Here is a 21,336-nt window from a genome sequence, read left to right on the forward strand (position 1 = left end):
TTTTTCAGTAAAGTGAATTTACTGAATTTATTCTCTATTTTTAGGGAATTTAAAACATTTTTTATGGATTGTCCAACTGGACTGTGTTCAATGTTTATGCTCCTGACTGGCTTATGTGATTTAAACGAACTGTTGCTTTTGTTCGTTTGTTCACAAACGAACAAAAGCAACAGTTTTTTTTTTTGGCTTTACGAGCAACACATGGTCTAAAGAGGTCCAGTGACACAACTCTATTTAGTTTTTCAATGGGCAGTATTTGCTCCCTATCCACAAGTTTTGTACCAAAAAAAGAAACAAAAGTGGAAAGTTGTAACATAAGATTTCATAATAAATTTTGTCAAAAACATGTTTGTATTTTTTATTTTTATTTCTCGCTTTAATGTGGTATTTTCTTTATCAATAAAAGGTGCAATAAATAAGCTGAAAATGTACACGTATTTACAGAAAAAAGAAAAAAACAGTCTTAACAGGATCACAAATGTAAACAGCAGCTTTCCAGAGGTATATAATATTTAAGATCGGTTAGGCACAAAAGGTTTTTTGATTGGTACGGATACAAGTCTTTTTTTTCCTCTCTCTCGTTCAGATATGTTCTTTTAAATATTCCACGACATTTAAGGCTCACAGTAACGCGCTCAGAGGGGAAGACGCTGCAGCTAAATCTGAGCATAATGTCGCTCTCAGGGTTACAGAAGAAAAAGAACTCGTCACGCGGACCGTTTTGGTCTCTGCAAATGTTTTTCCACAATCTCTTGTAAAGGGGTTAGACGTGTTTGTGAGCTTCGCGAGTGCAGCAAAACAGAAACGGCCACTTGTGGCATGTCGGAGGGCGAAAGGGGCTGAATTTGTGTCCTTTTTGTAGAAAAACACGAGTTTGGCCACAACATGGATCGGGTTAAACCGGCCCCGAAGAACGGCATGTCGGCCTGAGCCTGGCAAATATTGACACAGAGAGCATTATTTGGAGGAGCGTGCTGCTAAAACAGAATGTGGTCACTTCGGTTGAGTCCAAATTATATTTTGGGGAAAGTAAATATGGCTTGCGAGGAAAATACAGTAGGAAAAAAAAAAGGATAAATACGAATGTTCTGACGGATGCGTCAGTTAACATCTGCTGTAAAGTTGCAACTGGCCTCGTTTGTTCTCGTCTCGACGGTGCAGATTTTTGCGTTGGCTGAGCAGGTGTTCGGGTCGGTCGCGGGGAAACTGATCTTTCGTACGCCTCCTCAGATTTGGTCCGCTGTGTTTTCCTTCGGAGAGGAGATGGGGGAATGAAAGCAGCAGTCTGACTGGTCCATCAATAGATTGGTTACGGCAGCCTGTCAGGCCTTCCTGCGATTCAATAAACACACAATATACAAACTAAACACTCTTCTCAGACACACAAAGTCCGTGAAAGCGAAGTCTGGAGCGTAACGCCGACGACCACGACGCTGGCTCAACACTGGAATGGGGAGAAGTCGCCTGTAACTCTCAGTCTGGTATCGATCCCCGTCCTTGTCGTTGACATGTTAATAGCTTCCGTTTGTGATTATTGAACTAGATGCTGCTGACTTCCAGGCTGCAAAAAAAACAAAACAAAACGAAAACAAAAACGAGTCCAACTGAGTTCAGCCTTGTCCGTCGGCGTACAACCAGTCCTCACTGTTGTCAGTGGCAGCCGCAGGCGCGTACCACCATGTTCTTGTACTTCTTCAGGATGACGTTGGAGTTGTCGTCGAAGAAGAGGACGGAGATGGCGTGGAGCTTGGTGGGGGCGCAGCAAGGCTTCGGCACGTTCTCCGGGTTCATCAGGTGCACCTGGAGACACGGGAACGTTTTAGTGACGACACTGTTTCTATTGGAGCAGATCCTTAAACTCACATGTAGATATTTTCGCGAGGCGCCTTGGCAAAGTCATGTGATACTGTTCTACGACAGAGAGAGACTTCTGGGTGTCAAGATAATTTTAATATCAGACAAAGACACCTGATTGGATCTACAAGCCATTTGGCAAATGATGATTTAATTTGCTAAACGATGTGAAAGACCGTAAGCTTTAATACACATGGGTTGTGTTGCAAGATGTATCATAGCAGAAAGTCAACATTGGTGTAGTTGACAGAAAGGATGGTTTCAGAAGGGCCTAGTCAAAGACTGAAAGCCTGTGGTATGACCTGAAACCAGCTGTTTATACCTGAAAACCCTCCAATATGGCTGCATAAAAAACTGCAGAATGGGCCAAAAGCCAAGCTAATAGCCAGGTAGTACAAAAGCTTGATGGTGTTTGCACTATCAAGACCCAACCAGTCAGTAAGTCATGAAGCAATTACTTTCTCACATTGGGTCAGGTGGGTTTGGAGAACCTTTTCACCTAATAATAAATGATTATTTTTTTCCTTTCGTGTGATATTATAATGTATGTCTGAGGATCTGAAGCATTGACGTGTGATTAAAAAAAAAAAAATCTGTAAATGACAAATACTTTTCCACTGGACTGTAAATTTTGATAAATTTCAAACTTCATGTTTAGAACAAGTTTTCTCTTTGCCATTTTCGATTTTCAAAATGCCTTCAGAACTAAAATCTGGAAATTGACATGCACTTGAATTCAGTGCACTATTTAACTCAGGCACAGATGCTGTTTCTCTGTAAAGTTGAAACATAGAGGGGGAAGCATCATGCTGCGGGGAATGTTTTTCTTAAGAAAGCACTCAGAGTTTCAAGAATCTTAAAAAAAAAATAGTTAACTTGAAACAATGACCCTAAACATTGTTTAGGGTCAGAACGCTTTCGATCACAGAAGTTGAGTGTGTTAGAATGGTCCAGTCAAAGTCCAGACCTAAATCCAGTTGCAAATCTGAGACCAGATTTAAACATATCAGTCACTTGTTTTCAATTTTACTGACAACATGACAACAAATCATGGATTTCATCTGAAATACACAGATGTACATATGCATCAAGCAGAGTGAGGCAGTCCTACCAGCGTTTGCACGATGGCGTGGTTGGTGGCATTCATGTGTCCATTCAGGGGGAAGGAACATTCTCCATCACAGTAGTTGGCGGCGTAGCCCTCGGGGGCAATGATCCAGTCCTGAAGAGACACATATGAACTTAATTTGCATGTGGCACGTCTGTCTCTACCAGCTCTGAGCAGCGATTTCATAAAGAATCCTTAAAGATTGTTTTAAAGCTATTTGATCGGTAGGAAGCCTCAAAAAAAAAAAATGCAAAAGTAAAAGTTTCTGCAGTCTTCTAGAAGTTTACAACGTCTCCGAGGACAAATTCCTGTCGGCATCTACCGTATTACTCGAGGAAGCAATATTTCTCCCCTTTCTTCCTTCCTGTCTGCGCTTCACTGTTTCCGTCTGATGAGTTATCAGCATGTTTTAACCTCATTCCGACTTGTTTTCATGTTTTCAGCTTTCCACCTCGTCGTTTCTCTTCTTGCGTCTCCCTCTTTTCCCTTCTGGCTTATGGCGATGTGAATCTTTTTTTTTTTTTTTTTAAACAAGACTGAGATTAACCAAGCATATGTTAAGTTGCTGATATAATGTGCAAGAGTGCGCATTCAGGTGAGTAATTGCTTGTGTTATTCCTCTAGATGTCAGTGGTGTGTCAACAGCTATCGGCATGTTTGAAAAAGCACACACACACACACACACACACACACACACACACTTGGGGGCTGACATTTGGGTCTGCTCCCACTCAGCTGTGTATATCTGACTCTCCTGCTAGTTTAATCTGCCTTGTTAGCAGCGGTTTATCACATTGTGAGAGTGTGAGAGCATTTTAAACACTGCAGTGTTTAAAATGCCTCCCACACCAGCAGCAGCAGCAGCAGCAACTTATTTCCGTCTTTGTGACTTAAGATGCCTTATCTGTGGTAGTTGTACAAAATGTAATAAGTCAAGACTTATCAGAAGCTTTTTCAATGTCCTACATTTTCTCACATTCAGTTGCACTTGATTGTTTGTTGTATTGAAATGAATGAATTTATTGAAAAATCCTAAAAAAAAATAAAAAAAAAAAAAAAATGTTTTAGCTTCTTTGGAAAGAATGAAATCAATTAACTGGACCAAGTTTATTGAACAATGTGACCACACAGCTTCAGAAAAAAGGACAATTCACAAAGTTTTAGCTTCAGTATTATGAGTATATTAAATATTTCTTCTTTGTTTTGCTATTTTGTCACACATGACACAATGATAACTCGACGAAAGGAGCATGACCCAACGTGGAGAAGTAGTTCCCTTCTAAACCTACTAACTGGTTCAGACACCACCAATTTACATAAATTCATGAAAAATAACATTTTGACAAAAAGTTGTACAAGTATTATATGTTGCGTCATATTCAACACACATAATTCAGTGGTAGTTTATGAAACTAACATTTGGCATTGCTATTTTATTCCCTGACAAAAATAAATTCTGATATAAGTAAAGAAACAATTGACAGGAAACTGTTAGAAATTATTTATTTTATACCTCTAAAAAAACAAAATAGAAATGAATAAAATAAGATACTACCTGGTTATCCAATTTTATCATTATAGCCAAAAGAGATTTTTGTCTGTCGTTTTCATTGTTACAGAGAAACTGTAAAATATGTTTAAAAGTGATTACGTCAGATTTTTTTAAATTTACTTGCTGAGTTTAAACATGAAATTCTTCCCAATAAAGCATTCTGTCTTTGAACTTAATTAACAGCATGACTCAAGACTGACTCATTAAAAACAAATGAACTCAACAACGGGACTTCATTAAAAATGCTTAAAAAGTAAAAGTACCTGCCAGCCCAGCTCTCTGAAGCTAACATACAGCTCGTGTCTTTTGCACGCCGTCTTCTGATTGCTGCTGTTGTAATCTGGAATAGAAGAACAGAAATCACTAGGAAACGTCCTTAAGATCAAACGTAACTTCAGTCAAACACAAAACATGTTTTTATCATCTCTTCTTTCCTCCTTTCCTCAACATATCAGTGCACGAAGACAGCAAAACAGCAAAAACTCCTCCCTCGGCGAATGATGACGTAAAACACAATTAAGTGGAGTGAAAACAAACATTACACTCCCGGCCTGAGAGCAGAAGAAAAACACAACTGGACTCGTGTAATGCTCTGGGTGGAGGAGCCTGTGTGGGCGTGGACCAGAGCTCAGGCATCAGCGCTCATTACGTGAGTTTCTGCGCCGTACGTGCTTCACATTCGTCCGCTGGATGAGGCATTTTGAATGCGTGCCTAATTGAATTTTCCGGTGTCGGCCGATATTTGGCAAAACGCGCAAGCGGCGAGATGGTGACAACTGCATTTATGGACTCTCCTGCCATGCAGTTTGTCGTTAACCGTCTCTGTTCCATTCTGCAGGCGGCGCGCGGGGCAGGTACAGGTTTTTTTTTCTTTTTTCTTTTTTTCGGTTTTTGGAGTTGAAGAGGTCATTGCTGGCAGCGGGAGCCGAGCTGAAGTCAAGATAGTGACACAGACTTTCCAATGAAGGTTTCAAGGGCTGCCTCTCTGGCTTTTCTGTCTTCTTTCCTGTTGATTTGATTGCTGGGTTTATGATTTCATCATGAAGCTCTAAAGGGAGGAAAGTGAGCAACAACAAAAAAAAAGAGGCCTTCTGTGATGATGGTTAGGGCTCTTATTCTCATCCAGGATAGAGATGTTGCAGTTTATTATTTAACTTCAATTTCATCCTAAAGGGTTTGGCTTATTATATTACATTAATTACAACTGGTTATTTAGCTACTTAGTTACTTAATTATAGTTTTTATTTAACCTTTATTTCAGAAAATCTCATTGAGTTTAAAGATCGTCTTTGCAAGGGAATCCTGGACAAGACTAGCAGCAGCACACAGAAGATTCACACACACAAAAATACATAAAAACAACATTGCAAAGTAAATTAAAAGATTCATCAGTTAAAACATTTACAAATAGACAATCCCTTCTCAAAATCAGTAAGAAGAGCCTTAAAAGCATTTAGAGACAGAAGTCCTTTTAGACTCCTGTATTTCTGCAACTGGTTCCAAGAAGATGGAGCAGAAAACCGAAAACATTTATGTCCACGTTCAGTTCGTACTTTAGTAAAATAATGATAATTATGCTATTATTTGTGGTCCAGCTACTCGAGCATCCATAGCCTATACCCACTTGACTTTGTCAAATGGAGACTGTTTGAAAGCAGTCGCTGTTCGAGTTGCAAGGTAGACCGTAGACCATAGATACTCCATCATAGGGCAATACAGAAGCTCACCTGTTTAAGAAAACCAATTAACCTAACAGTCATGTTTCTGAGAAAACGGGAGTACCCAGAGAGAAGCCATGCATGCACAGAGAGAACATGCAACTTCCATGCAGAAAGTCCATAGGCCAGGATTTGAACCCAAGTCCTTCTTGCTACTAAATATGCAACAGTGCAACCTTATTGAAACTGTTCATTTTGTTTTTTATTATATACTTAAAAAAATTAAAAATCTTCTATTGCTATCAGTTTCATGACATTGAATACAGCTGACTAAATGTTCCAATAACACGTTTTATCATTCTTATTAGATTTGACAACACTTGAATGCAAGAGTACGGGTCATCTTGTGTAAGAAAAGTATTGTGTGCATGAAAAGTTTGATTTTTTTTTTCTTTTTTTGTAAATTAGAACAAAATATATAAGCTCTCCATGTAAGGAGGTGGTCTTTTTTTTTCTTTTTTTCTTTTCTTTTTATCCTCCAAAGTTTTCCCCTGAGTGTGTCTGTCAGAAGAGGCATGACTCAGAGGCCAGTCTGAGATTTGTCACTCAGTCACAGCCACCCAGTCACTCAGCTCACCAACTTGCCAGCCTTGTTTGTTCAGCTGGAGTTGCAAGGAGAAGCGCACACACACACACACGCACACGCATACACATAAGTTCACACGCACAGGCAGACAGTGTAAACAAACACGCTTCAGTTATGGAAGGGTCATTGATTTTGGTTCTTTACATCTCAGTGTCCATCATTCATGAGCAGAGGCATTTGGAAAACAAACAGTAACACACACACTCACACACACACGTCTACATGAACCAAAGTTTATGTGTTTGATGTCAATGGACAAGGCTACTCAGCCACTCACTGATTCACCAGAGCTGGTTGCGTTCAGATTTCATCATCAGTTAGATGTCACTTCTCACAGTTCTGCCCAGACCCAAGAGTTTTAGCTCGTCTTATGAAGTTGGATTTATGACCGTTCATCTGAGATGAATAAAGACCCTGCATGTTGCTCGTACGGTGTCATCCAGATGAGGTTTTTCCTTCCTTTCCCTTTTTTTTTTTACGGTGCATTCATACCAGCCCCGTTTAGTTCGCTTTAAATCAAACTCTAGCTAGAAAGTCCAGTTCATTAAGGGAGCCATAAATGCGCAATCAAACTCTGACGCGAACCGAAAAAGAAAATTATGGTTCGGTTGAAGTGAACTCTGGTGCGGCTCAAACGCATAGAGACTGCTCCGACGGCAGGGAGCGGACGATAGCGCAGGGCATTCTGGGTAAATGCAACCAAAACAAACGCCTGTGTCAAACTGTCTAGCTTTCGACTTTTTACCAAAGACAAAGAAAAAAAAATCCTACACACAACTAAAATCTGACGCTGCTCCATTTTACTTTATGCTTTGTTGCGCTCAATGTCTTCTTCTTCAAAGGTTTTTGCATCGTTTCCTTCAGTGGCTCTTGGTGCAGCGCCACCACAGGCGAGGGGAGGAACAGGTTTTTTTTATTGACAAGTTTGGGTTATTTGAAACAGTGCCGTGTGAAAGCAAAGCAAAGTGTAACAAAAGTTGTCATTTTTATCCCCAATCGAAACGAGTCTACTGGACTATCAGGTGTGAAAACATCCTTTAAACTTCAGCAAAATCTGGGTGTCCTTTGTGTGGTTGAGTCCACTCTATAGGAGGCAGGAAGCCGAAGGTGAGACAGCGTGAGGCAGAGAGTGCTGCGGTGGGGTCAAAGGGCCGGCTGTAAGCGTCGGATACAGTCAGGTGTTTCCCCAGTTTATGGTTCCTTCCTTTCCGATAGGAAGGGCCGTTCACTGGCTGTCGGCTGATGTGGAAACGGGGAGTTTACTGTAGATGTGTGGGTCCGTGCTGTCAGTCATGTTCCTGCATGCGTGGCTAAATGTTCATCGGCAATAAAACCTTGGGTCAACTGTTGGTCCTGCCTCCCTGCGGACCGAGTGACCCTTTCGGCATCCTCGGCAGCAGAGAGTACATGGATTTAACAGCTTTACTGCAGGAAAACATCCACGCACCAAGCCACAGGCTGGTCCTGGATCCGAAACGTGACTGTTTTTCCTATAAATTTTCAAGCGAAAAGTCCACTCTGGCTGTGTATTGTTAGGAACAGTTCTGCTGCGCAGCCTGTTTATACACAGGAAACATCCAAGGACAGAGGAAAAACTCGGAAAAGGGACAGGACCAACTGGCTGAGAAACTTGGCTGACCTGATTAGAACTTGAGGTGGCATTTGTAGAGAATGAAATAACACATGGCGGTAGCGACATACCCCCGCTCGGTTCTGAGATATTATGGAAAAAGTTGATTTACAGATGCAGGGCCTTGAGAAAGTACTCATCTCTTCTAAATGTCTGCCCATTTGTCTTTTCACGTTGCATTCACAAACGTCTACGGATTACAAAGTACCGCGTTATTGTGGATCGCGAGCGATGTGTAAAAATCTGAATAGTGTGGCGTGTATTTTTATCTAGCCTCCTTTACTCTAACATCAAGTTAAATTACCGTCAGAAGTCACCTAATTAATAAATTCACTTGTGCGTAATTTATTCTCAGAATAAATCCAGCTTTAAGGGTTCAGTAGAGAAATGTAGTGAGCAAACAATCATGAAGAACAGAGGACACATTAAAACATTAATGGGGAAAAAAAGCTAGGGAGAAAACCTTGGTGACTCTGGGGGAGCTGCAGAGATCCATCCACAGGTCAGTTGGGAAAATCTGTAGATATGAAAACTAATCAAATCAAGAAATCCGAGTTTGACATAAAAGTGATAAGTTTGTTAAAATATTGAAAGATCTTCACAAACCAGGTCACCAAAAGTAAATCATCTATTCTGATGATGAACATTATTTTGAAGGGCAATTTTGACTTTGAGACTCCATAACACAATTCATTTATGTTTTTGGTTGTGTGATTTTTATCTCCGTTTTAATTCATGTTTTTGGTCATTTATTTATTTTGGATATTTAAAATATAGTATCTTCTACTTCAATTGATGAGTGTCTTTTTTTTTTTACAAAATTAAAGTTTTTTGATCTTTCAAAGGGTAAACTTGCTTGCATCATTATGCTATTATTATTATTATTATTATTATTATTATTATTATACTCAAAAATTGTCTCAAAACACCAAGAATTTCCAGCAAAATTTGTTACCATTACAGGCCTAACCACAAGTGAAGGTAATATAGTCATAATGTGAGAACGGGAATCTGATTAGTTGAGACTAATGTAGCAAAAATGTTTATACATTCTACTGTATAAATTACAGTAGAATGTAGCATCATCCATGCAGGCTTTAACAATTAAATATCTGTGCACGTCCGCTGGCTTCTGCGTGTAACACACAATATGTGGCGCGTTAAAATCTTGTAAAAATATTCACTACTTTAAGGTGCACACAGCCATGTCATACACACACTTTCACACAGACCCCCTACTACTCCTTCATCCAGGTCTGCTTTATGATGCGTGACATTCAGCTTCGGGTAAAATCACAGCCGAGGGTGGAGGGTGGATGAAGCCGCTCGGCTGCCTGCACACTCATCAGGCTTTAGACGGTACTTAATAAGAAGAAACACAAGGCTGCTGCAGCAGCGACGAACATGACAAGGTTTGGAAATATTGTGTAATGACCTAAATCGATGTTTCGTCTCAGTATTATTACCGAAAACGACATGACGGGCTTTACGTGAAATGGAAATGTTTCCCTCTCATCAGTGAATCGGTACAAACTCCAAAGAAAAATATTTGTTTTTATGAAAAAAAAAAATAAAAGCAGCATAGGATGACGATCTTTAACTTATATTTCTTTGATCATAAAAAGAGAGTTTACGATTTTACAAACGACACCAGAGGTGATTGTACTTCAGAGTATGCAGCCTACACATTTTTTTTTTCTATTTTCTTACACATCCACACATTTTTCCTTGCACCTCCTGGCCCTTCAAAGTCATCAGCATTTACAGTCTGTGGGGCTCTTTAAGAGGAATAAAGCTGATATTTACTGTGGGCTTTCATTGAGGGTAAAAGCCCAGATTTGTGGTGCCCATAAACCACATCGCCCCTTCCTGCTTGTAAAAATTTAATGCCACACAGCTACTGCTGAGCTCTGGCTCCCAGGAGGCCTCCATTCATTTCTTTTTCCTTTCCTCGTCAGAGGAGAGATGGTACAGAAGAAGAAGAGAAAAGGATAGACTACCTATTTTATGGTAAATTATATCAACGTTGGCCATTCATGAATTCACTATACGCTTACAAAAAAAAGATCAGTTCCAAAAAAGTTCATTTGTCATCATTTTATTTTCATCTTCTGGACATCAGTCATATCCAATAGTATGTGTGTTGGTGTGTTTAAGTTGCCTCCATGAACTGAAAATCTGCTTTCAAAAATCCTAATTATAGTTGTTGGAAATGAATGACGGCTTAAACAAGACAGAGATTCACTAAAATCAGAAATCAAACTTGACCAGTAAAAAAGTGGTCAGTATAAAGTGATCAGTATGAAGTGATTGATTTACATGAGGTAAATATGGTGAAAAACGTGTCTCAGTTAATGAAATACACTAAAGCAAGCCTTATGTTCATCAAGTTTCTTAAAATTAAATTTGAAAGACGGTTCAATTTTCAGCATCTAAATAAATTGAAATGAACTGGCCGACCCATAAACAACCATAGCGGACGCCCAGTGTTTGGTAAGAAAGCCAAGCATTTGCAAATATTACTAAGAGACGACTTAAAAAACTAAACATAAACCATAGTTTCTTGTTCTTCCTGATTTAGAGTCAGGCTAAATATTTGAACTTCCTCTTAAAAAAAAAGGATTTCCTTCAATAAAAAGGTAAAGTGAATACAAACTTTGGCATATTGGAGCAGCTTGCCTACCTGTGTTTGACTCTACGTACAAACATCCTGCTAGACCACATGACTCCGTACTAAAAACCCAATTTTCATTGAATCCATTGAGGAGGGGCAGCGGTTCCCACCCTGCGTGTTGAATGGCAGAGGAAACAGAAAGTTTCCTCAAAGCGGGACTCTTGATAAAACTGTAAACTGATATTAACCTGCCTCCACAAGGCCTGCCATTCATAACCCTCTCTTCCCCCATACGCTTTCACCGTGCCGCCTTCGGGGCGGAAAAAAGCTGTAAATTATATTTATCGCAAGCAGTTCCCGAAAATAGAAGATTCACGGGGTGCCATTTCAGACGGTGTAGCCGCAAGTGTTGGCTTTAGTGGCATAAAAGGTTAGTTCAGCCAGAGAAGGACACCGCACTTTAGAAAGTGGGTCAGAAAAATGCCCAGTTCAAGAAAGCCCAAAGTTCCCCGCTCTTCAGCTGACATGACTTCCTACAGACATTCGGTCTGAGTGAGACCCGCAGCAGCCATGGAGATATGAAAGCAGGACAGTCACTGCCATCTTTTTTTTTTTTTACCCCTCCCAGTCCCTTCAACCTTTTTACTGACGTTTATCTTTCTTCCTGTCTTTCATCACAGAGGTTATTAAACCCTGCGATGGAGCTCCGCCATGTCTAATTACTCCAACGGTAAACAAAAAGAGCTCGGGTGGGGACGGAGCGGGGAGAAGGCGGAGGAGGGAGAGGAGAGGAGTGACAGATGAAAAAACACAGCTGGCTGAGCGCCGTGTTATTATAATTCTTTAAGCGATACTGTTAGCTTGGTCAGTCTTTTAGCTGCGCAGCTAATGACTAGCTACACCTAATTACAGGCCGCCAGGGCTGTGCCTGCCGGGACGCGGTATTCCTTCCCCGGATGGTTGTTAACCTCCCCCGCAGCTAGGAGCCAAGGGCCCAACCCGACTCCCATTACCTCCCCGGCCCTGTGCACCCACTAAATGCCAAATTAGTTTTAAAGGTGTTGTATTGTTCTGCTGGCGCAGTACGCGAGAGCTTTCGGTCAAAAAAAAAAAATATATATATATATATATATATTCAGGAGGATGTTTTCAAAGAGAGAATGAGCAATCAAATTTGTCCATGTAATCACATATCGTGTGCGTTTTCAGGCAAAAAGGGAGCAAAAAAAAAATAAAAAAATGATTTATTACACTTTTGATCACGGCAATATTTCAAAACTAATGTTGCAGAAATTTATTTGGCTAATTCAATCCTTTTCAGTCATCTGGAAGATATTTGATCTCACGTGTTGTTTTACGTCCAACACATTAAAACTATGAACATGGGAAAAGAGAGGTCAAAAACCTCAGAAGCATTTCGGTTTAGGTAATCAAGCTTTCTGATGAACCGCCTGTTTTGGTAGTCTAAAGGGACCGAGTGAAGTTTTAGATTTTCTAATAAAACAAAAGGTCAAATTAAGAAGTAAGGGGGAAAAAAGCCCAAAAAACAAATCTAAGAAGTGTAACAAGCAGTTCTGTTCAGCCCCTCTGAGTCCACACCCAGGAAGCACCCATTTCTGCAATCATTAATGCAAATCTTTTGGGTCTTTTTTATTTTTTTTTGTCTTTTTTTGCCAATTCTGCAAAACAGCTGAAGCTCAGTCGAACTGGAGGTAGAACATCTGCAAACGTCAATGTTCAAGTCTTACAAATTCTCAATTGCATTTAGTTTAGGTCTTCTAACGCGTGAATAAGTTTCGCTCTAAACCATTTCATCATACCTCTCGCTTTAAGTTTAGGGTCCACGTAGCCGGAAGACCTCCACATCATCTTTGAAGTCTTTTGCCGTCTTTTTACCTATAAGTGTCACTCTGCACAAGCAAGACATTATAATAACTCCTGTGAGTTTAGATGCCCAACAATCACAAAGTATAATCCAGCTTAACTGGTTTTAGCTCCTTATGTTGCCATCAACCTGGTGTTTAAAGCATTTCCACAGCATGATGCAACCTCCACTGTGTTTTATGCTAGGGATAGTGATAAACAAGATGGTGTGAGGTGTTTGTTTTTCTGCCACACTTTGTGTTTTTGCATGCGAGTCTGAAAGTTATATTTAAATCTCCTCTGACCAGAGTTCACAAGTGGGATTACAATCTTTAGCCAGCTTTGGTTGCAGTGGATTTCATTTAGCGGCATCAACATAAAGGGGGGAAATGCACAGTGCAGTTTTGAATTTAATAAAAAAAGACTATATGGAGCAATGAGACACTGCATTTGCAAGAAGGTAATTAAGTAAAACGAGATGCAGAATAAAGCTCTCGCAGATATTTTAATCACACGGGTCAAGAATTTGCGCTTTAGGTAGAAGAGGATGTTGCTTTTAGAAAACACGGCATGCTGAAGTTCTCAAAGGCATCTGAACGGACGCCTCTGTGGACGCTAGCAGTTAAAAACAAACAAGATGTTTCCTCCTGGCCTTAGAAATGGACTGACTTCTAGGTGAAATATTCCCTTTCGCTGTGTCCTGAACTGACACGCTGCAGCGCCGGTGCCAAACATGCAGTTGTTTCCCCCGTCCAATTCAAACTTCTCCTCATCTCAGGAGTGAGTGATGCGGTATTGAAACCATATGCCAGCCAGAATTCCTCATGGATCCTCCCATCCCGTCCAATCCCAGAACTCCTCTTTTCTAGCCTCGGACGCATGGCTGTCACAGGGGAGGCGGCGGAGAGAGGGTGGGGAAGGGGGGTGCGCTCCCAACTTCCTGTGCAGGATCTAAATATTTACACTCCCAGTCGTGCCGAGTGGCGAGTGCAGCGAGGTCTTGATGTTTTGGGTTATGTAAAGTGCATTTAACCGATTGTCGTCACTGGAGAATTTCTTTGAACAGATTTGCTTTTCTCAGATATTCCTCATCCTCCTGATGCAAGAACAGGGACGCAAAAGCAGACTGTAGCTTTCTGTTTGCTTATGAAGGCTGAAATGAGTTTCTCTTGAAGTCACTCTGACATGAAAGTGAAGATGACAGCCTGGCAGAGGAGGACATGAAGTTGCGTAACAAACCACGAGTTCAAAGCGGTGCCACCTTAAGACTCCGCCGTCCCTGCTCAGTGAGAAACCTGCAAGCTGAAGCTTCTACCTTGTTGTTTTCTGCATTAGCTCGGTCTTTGGAGGAAGCCACCAAAGACGCTCTGAACAAACAGAAAACGGAGCCAGACAAACTATTCGCGGAGAGCAACAGTGAAGCACAAAGCCAACCTGTCCCACAAATACATCTGTTTACCGTGCAGATGTTAGAGTCATTAAACAGAGCCGGCGAAGCGGAGCGGAGGTAAATTGCTTCCCAGGTAGCCGGCCAGAAGGTTCTATTTGCAGCGCCCCAGTCAGAGCTGGGTTTTGGCACCAGGCGGCACAAAAGCGAGTCAGCTTTTTGGGTATGGACGCTTAACCGTTTACGGTCTCATCATTAGCTTCAGTTCTCAGCTCCGTGGACGACGTCAAACAGTTTCAGCTCCTACGAGAAGCACAAGTGTGCTTTGCTGATCACTTGTAGTTACAAGCTCAAACAGGTACTTATTTTAGTCTGTCTTTGAAACAAAAGTTTTCTCATGGCTTATAACCTAACCCTAATTTAAACCTACATTGGGCAGTTTTTACATTACCTTTTTTTTTTACAGTAAATCATGCTCATGTACATGCTGCTAAATGTGCTAATGGTGGAGAAATAACTTGATGTTTCAAGAAAACTGTTTATCTGCCATCATCTGTTGCCATGCCAACTAGCCTGAGCATTCATGGCAGGCTCTGCAATCAAAAATAAGTTGTAGCGTATAGCAGAGAGCAAGGTGGAGGTAGTAACCAGAAAGCATGATTGACAGCGCTCAATGAGAGCCAGTCCTCCTGGCTCTCATTGGTTGCTTCTGACTGAATGGTGCATTTCTGTAGTTAGCACTGGGAGCACTGGTAGAGGGCAAAGGAGCTACTTCTTTTTTTTTTGAAAGATTATCTGCTTCATATTATCTTGTCATAACATAGTGACAGTTTTAACAAATATGCAAAAACCATACATGTATTTTTAAGTTATAAACTGCAGGTTTAAACCTCTCCATGACTTTATCCCTGACCTGTCTGCTGTCAGTCCACCACAGATGGCCTATCAAAGGTAACAGACTAAAATGCAAAGAGCTTTTAAACTGAAAGGGCGAGAACGTTTTGTAAGGTACCATCTATGATAGCGCTATATGTGTAGAAATCTGCTTACTTTCTATTTAAATTATAATTGTTGATTTCCATCAGATATGATTTCACCAAAGGTTTTAAGGTATTTCATGAAAAATCAAAAATTAAAAGAATTAGCATGATTTTTCCGATCGTCAATATTCCACATCTAAGTTATATGTTGAACTAGTCTGTGAGTTCTTTTTCCGACTAGCTTAAGAAATTAGCATCTATTTTTTGCATCAAATAAGAATAAAATAGCATGCTTCCAGTGGGAAATTACATATTTGCTTAGTGGAGCTGAGGGGACACTCTGCCGGGGCGACAGCTCCCTCTCTTCTGCTGCTCCGATCCAACGGTTTGCTTCGCCGTGGTTTGCGAGTCGCGTTAAGACTCATCAGTCAAATTAGGCAGCAATCAAGCCGATATTAACGGCGCCCATCGAGCGCCAGCGCCACTCGCACAGTAAGCCCTCGCAGTGGCAGCTTAGCTTTAAGCGGGATCGAGTTGGGGCCACAATTACTCAGCAGGTGAAAGGTGGGCGGGTTTGATTTCATTTGAAACGCTCGCAAAGCTAATAAGATGAGGATTATCCTTCCTCATTACATCACCCGGTAAGCTGCTCGAGGAGCGAACTGCAGCAGAGTTTAAAGATGAGGTCACCTGTCAAGACAAACCACTGAATATTTAGCAGCTCTGTTCAGAATGAATGCTCCCTTTATAGTAGACCGAGGTCAAAGTGCCCTGCAAGAGGATGCATGGAGATTTTTTTTTACATTTTTGTCACATCACAACCACAAACTCTTGTAGGGATTTAGAGAATCTTTTTTTTTTTCCATCTCTACTGAATTTTATGTGACTTTAGTGTTTGTCCTGATGCTGAAATGGCTGCATGAGATGATTGTTTGTATTTTCTTTTGCTATGTTGACCAGAGAGCTGTGAGCCGAACTTCCCTTTTTCAGAATAAATAAAGTTGCTTGATTTGATTTGATTTCTTTCTCGTGTTTCCAGCTAGACTAGCATTTGGTTGCTCCGGGTTGTATTTAAAGGTGTCAGACTGAACGAGGCCACACTTTTCTGGTTTTTATTTTTTATTTTTATTTTTTTAAAAACTACATCTTTTCCATACCCACCACAATTAAGTGCAACTTTGTGTTTTTCTACACCTAAAAGGCCAGTAGAACGTGGATGTTAAATGGCTGTTTTACAAGGCACCGTGTACTAGAGCCAAAAAACGCTTCTCTTCCCATCGAGCGCAAACGATTGTAATAAACATGCAACTTTTCTGACACTTAATTCCGAGTCCAAACCCTCCCAGCAACAGAAATCACCTTCATAAATCACGAAGGAGGCTGAATATTCAATCTCCTTCTATCCTTAAGGGGAAGCTGCAGGGAAAATAAATCCCGCACATCATCCCTGAGCTACAGTTTCTGTCTAACAGTGGCTGATTACAAAGAGATCCTGTGCAGGTCGAGTCCAATTTATCAAGTGCTTCTAAAGGAAATACCTTAACCAGACAAACAGTGTGCAGGCTGGACATAATTCATGCATCTATGGAGGTAATGTTGAGGTTAGTTTTGCATCCATCTGCATTCACCGGCCGTTCTGAGGTCGGTTAAGGTTTTAGCACACCGACCTGTTTGGCCCGACCCTCTGGACGCCTCTTGCGGTTGTGTGGAGCGGTTGCGATTCTGGTGCCGCCGTTTCCCTCCTGCGGAGCGGGCAGAGCGGATGTGGACCTCGCTGACCTTAAAGAAGGCCACCATGAAAGGCTGCTTCTCCAGCGCGCCGTCTCGTCCCACGAGGCCCGCGTCTTTACAGCTGATGGTCTGCCCTGCTTGGGAAAACAGGCAACTCTTAGATAAGCGTCACAAGTTCATTTTTACTGTTTTATGATCCGTTTTCGTTTCGTGTTGTCAAAAGGAAGTGAGTTATTTAAACTGATAGATATTCACTGAAATCTATTGATCGATCTAGAACAAAACGTTGATCTGAAACCGGGCTGAGAGTCGCAGAGTTTCTCACCGCTACTGGTCTCCACGCTGACCTGCAGGCCCAGGTTATGCACCGGACTCATCACCCACAGGTTGCTGGTCGCCGTGATGTCAAACTCCAGCCATCCTTCCTCAGCGGCCCAAAGCCTCCGGGACTCCAGCAGGAACAGATCCGCCTCTCTAAGGCAAACAAAACAGCCAGAACTTATAAAAAACAGGCATCACACACACACAGGTGCAGTTAAGTTGAGTTGGAGTAAAACTGTCTTACTCAGTTTATTATTGGCCAAGGAGTTTTTATAAGTTTCTGTATGTTTTTAAGGCTAAATCTCCCTTTAAAGAGTTTTTTTTTTTTAAAGACATCATGTATAATGTCTTGAGATCATGTATCATGACTCTTCAAATTTAAAGTTTAGCTCTATCAAAAACTAAAATTGTCATATTTGAGTTTTTGAAAAACATTTTTTTCACATGGAAAGCAAAAAAGAACCTAAATATTGGACACCACAAAAAAAAAAAAGTATTCCATTCAGATCTTTGAACGAATCGATATTAGCTGAAAAATCCCAGATAATTCTGGCGTAGGCCAGATTCTCTCCGCCACTCTCTGTGACTCATATATGCTAAAATCATTCACGATATTTTTTGTGTGCGAAGGAGTCGAGCGGACTGTGTCGAACGCGGGAAAGAAGTATCACTCGTTAATGAGAAGCGAGACGTAAGAAAAAGGCAGAGCGTGGATAATAAGAGGGCCCCGTCCTCCCGCCGTCCCATTAGAGACGGTAATAACACAGCCGAGGGCCCGTGGGACCGTCCTCCCAGAGACGACATCAAAGCTCCGCAGTCATCCAGGTGTTCGCAGAATGCCCCTGCAGTCATGACTCTGCAGCCCCGCTTTATTGGTCTGTAATGAGAGCGTTTCTGACAGCTTCGGCATGAAACCCCCTCCGCACGCAGCTGGGCCAGGACGCTGCGGCTTTGCACGCCGTCATGTGACAAAAAAAGATCTCCACCTGAGATCCAGTGAAACTTTTTATTACTGACTTCTTATACAAACTGGAACCTGTAATTAACTGAAGATTTATTTTTTATTTTTTCGGATTTGGGGTGAGTGATTGAACGTATCGGAATATTTTGTGGTTGTATTGTGATAACGACAGCGACAATAACAACTATTTATTGCTTATTTTTTTAGGTAATTGTGTGGTTGAGATCATATCCCCACAAACACACAACTGCTGATCTTGAAAACCATTTGCGTTTGTTATGCTTCTTTAGGACGGCAGTCGCATAAAGATGATCTGTATCGCTAAACTGCACACAGTAACTACTGCATTTAATCATACTTATTGCCATTTTCATTGTAGAGAAAATAGTAAATCTTACAATCCCAAAAATACAGACAGTTTTGGGGGGATTTAAAGCGGCATTTAATTGGAATTTATCACAGCGATAAATCGGAATTGATTACATGATAAGATATTCCTCATGAGAAATTATATACAATACAATAAATGTCCATCCCTAGTTTGAAACCGCTTCTTTAGACAGTTCTTGTTGGTTGCTTTGCTTATATTTATATGCAAAATAGAAGAATTTTCTGGTCCTTTACTAAAAAGGCATATTTGCAAAACTAATAAACCAAAATATGAGTGGAGTTTCTTGAAATATCAGTATTAATTTCATTTTTAAGACATTGCATAATTATTTTCAAAGATAACCATAAGTTAAGTGCTCTATGATTGGTAATAAAATAAAATAGTAAAAAAAAAAAAATGCTGATTAGCAGTCAGCGGTTGGGAGTAGTCTGCCTTCTCTCATGTCAGCTCTGTCACATTTTTGGCATTGTAATCTCTCACATTCCTGGCCTGCTGCTCAAGAAGCCAATCGAATGAAAAGAACAAAGGGCGTCAAGCTAATTAAACACTCTATCATTACAGCTCAGAGCCAAAACAGGAGTCAGGGCCACGGGAAAAGTTAATAGGCTTCCTGCAGATTTTGCGATTGCAAAGTTACAGTTTAACATGTAAAATTAGGAGAGGGGAAAAAAAAGGTCCTTAAAGCTAAAGATCTTTTACTTTTAATTCACTTAGGCCCCTACTTGGTAACCCAACAACATCTTAAGAGAAAAAATGAATTCAAGAATGTGAAATTTAAGTAGTTGTCTGCTCAATTACCATGTTTTAACAATGAGTGGTAAGATCTAATTCTCCTTATGCAGATGTATGGGCCTTGCAGATTGAACACATTTAGCAGATATTGAGCGCTAAAGCCGCCCAGGTCAAGATGAATTACTACACCAATTCTCCATTGCCTAAGGGCCTGCTGAAGCGAAGCGACTGAGAATAACTTGAAGTATATCAGAAACTCTCTTTACGTTGTTTGTCATGGAGCAGACTTCCTGAAACACCAAACCAATTCAGAGACGCTGTTTATCTGCCCTGCAGAGGTAAGGTAAATGTTTGACGTGTATCAGCTGTGGTTATTTAGAAGATGGGACTCTTTTAAAGCTGAAGTTATTTCTGCAAGAAGGGGGGGAAGGGGTTTGCTCAGCTTTGCATTATAAACAAGGGATGAAGCGATGGACACCACACAGGAAAGCAGAACGCTGTTTCTAAGTTGCAGGAGTTTCACAGTAAAAATTCTGTTTCAGTAGCAAACTCCCATCTATCCTTTTTTTTTTGTAAAAACAAACTGCATCCCCTCTGGAAAATGTATCTATGGGTTTACAGTCTCTGCTGTTTTTCTGTGAACATCAAAGAGGATTGTTGGAGGACATTAGTGAGCAGCAGCATCACGAAGACCAAGGAACACGGCAGACATGCATGGGATGGTGTTGTTAAGAAGCTCAAAGAAGGGTTAGGCTACAAAACAACTTCCCAAGCTTCGAACATCTCACACAGCTCTGTTAAATCCATCATCCAAAAGCTGCAAACCCACCAACATGTGGCCATCAATCTACACTTTCGGATCGGACAACAAGAGAACCAGAGAAGCAGCCAAACGCCCCATTATAACCGTGGAGGAGCTCAGGTGTTATGGTCTGTTGACAGTACAGCTATTAGCACTCCGCAAATCTGGCCTTTATGGAAAAAAAGGGAAGCTATAGCTGAAACAAAACCACCAGTCTAATTTGACGTTTATACACTCCTTGTAGGGGACGCAGCAAACACCTTTTGGCCTCAATGTAAAAACTATGCGGCGGTATTAAAAAGCTCAAGGGATGCTACGACTTCTGCAAGGCGCTGAGAGTTTGTAAAAACATGTCTTTATTTCATGTAGGGCAGCTAACTAGTTTAACCATGAAATTCTGGAAGTTTCAGTAACCCTGACATGGGGAGATATGCATCACTTTTGAAAGAGCCAAGAGTAAAAGGCCTCTCGTGTGTGGCTCGTACCTGTCAGGGTGCTCCTTGACCACCTGGTAGACTTTGAGCATGAAGGTGTCGTTGCGAAACGCTTGGCTCACGCACTCCTTGTAAAGGCGGAACTCGGCTGCCGTGATGGCCTCGCCCTCTGGGATCTGCGACAGGTTGAACTTAAACTCCTTGTGGTGACGCCGCTGCGGAGAGAGCTCCCGGTCGTACTCCACTGCGGGAACAGGAAACAGAAATACAGGGGGGGAAAAGTCAACAAAACTGTAGTATACAACTAATACTCATCAGTTTTTTTTTGTAGCTTCACTCACAGTCCAGACATACGAGTCTACAAATAAAGACCAAAGTATATATTTACAAACAGGGATTTCCGTTTAAATATACAGCAGAGACTGATGAGCGGATATCCTTTTCGCAGACGCTGCTCTGAGGTCGACCACGGAAGTCTTTCATGCATGTAAAACATGTGATTTATACATGAACTCTAATAGGTTTTGAGGCTTCCACCGCCCCAAAAATAAATCCCTGTTATCATCAGTTCAAAGTGATTTTTTTTTTTCTTCTTTTCTCTCTCAGCACCGGCAAAGTCGGAGACATCTTACAACCACTTCTGACAATGTGTAGAGGACAAAACCTCTCCCT

General features: G+C 41.1%; 1 protein-coding gene across 1 annotated transcript; it reads right to left on the reverse strand.

Annotated features, from left to right (window-relative positions):
• Positions 1–185: 185 nt before the first annotated feature.
• Positions 186–21,016, reverse strand: bmp6 (bone morphogenetic protein 6). The gene is made up of 7 exons (XM_016669400.1): positions 21,006–21,016; positions 20,716–20,955; positions 17,349–17,497; positions 16,960–17,157; positions 4,778–4,854; positions 2,966–3,076; positions 186–1,800 (listed from the first exon to the last, which is right to left on the reverse strand). Exons 1-7 carry the CDS (start codon positions 21,014–21,016, stop codon positions 1,651–1,653), a joined length of 936 nt encoding a protein of 311 aa, XP_016524886.1. The 3' UTR covers positions 186–1,650.
• Positions 21,017–21,336: the final 320 nt, after the last annotated feature.

Source organism: Poecilia formosa, unplaced genomic scaffold (genome assembly GCF_000485575.1).
Source record: "Poecilia formosa unplaced genomic scaffold, Poecilia_formosa-5.1.2 Scaffold24, whole genome shotgun sequence".
NCBI lineage: Eukaryota > Metazoa > Chordata > Actinopteri > Cyprinodontiformes > Poeciliidae > Poecilia > Poecilia formosa.

Bases quoted from the DNA above. Each gene is read 5' to 3' on its own strand.
- bmp6 (XM_016669400.1), bottom strand. The intron at 17,158-17,348 runs GTGAGAAACTCT...TTTCCCAAGCAG, and splicing joins CAGCGTGGAGACCAGTAGCG to GGCAGACCATCAGCTGTAAA. The intron at 4,855-16,959 runs GTCGGTGTGCTA...CTTCTATTCCAG, and splicing joins CAGAGGGTCGGGCCAAACAG to ATTACAACAGCAGCAATCAG.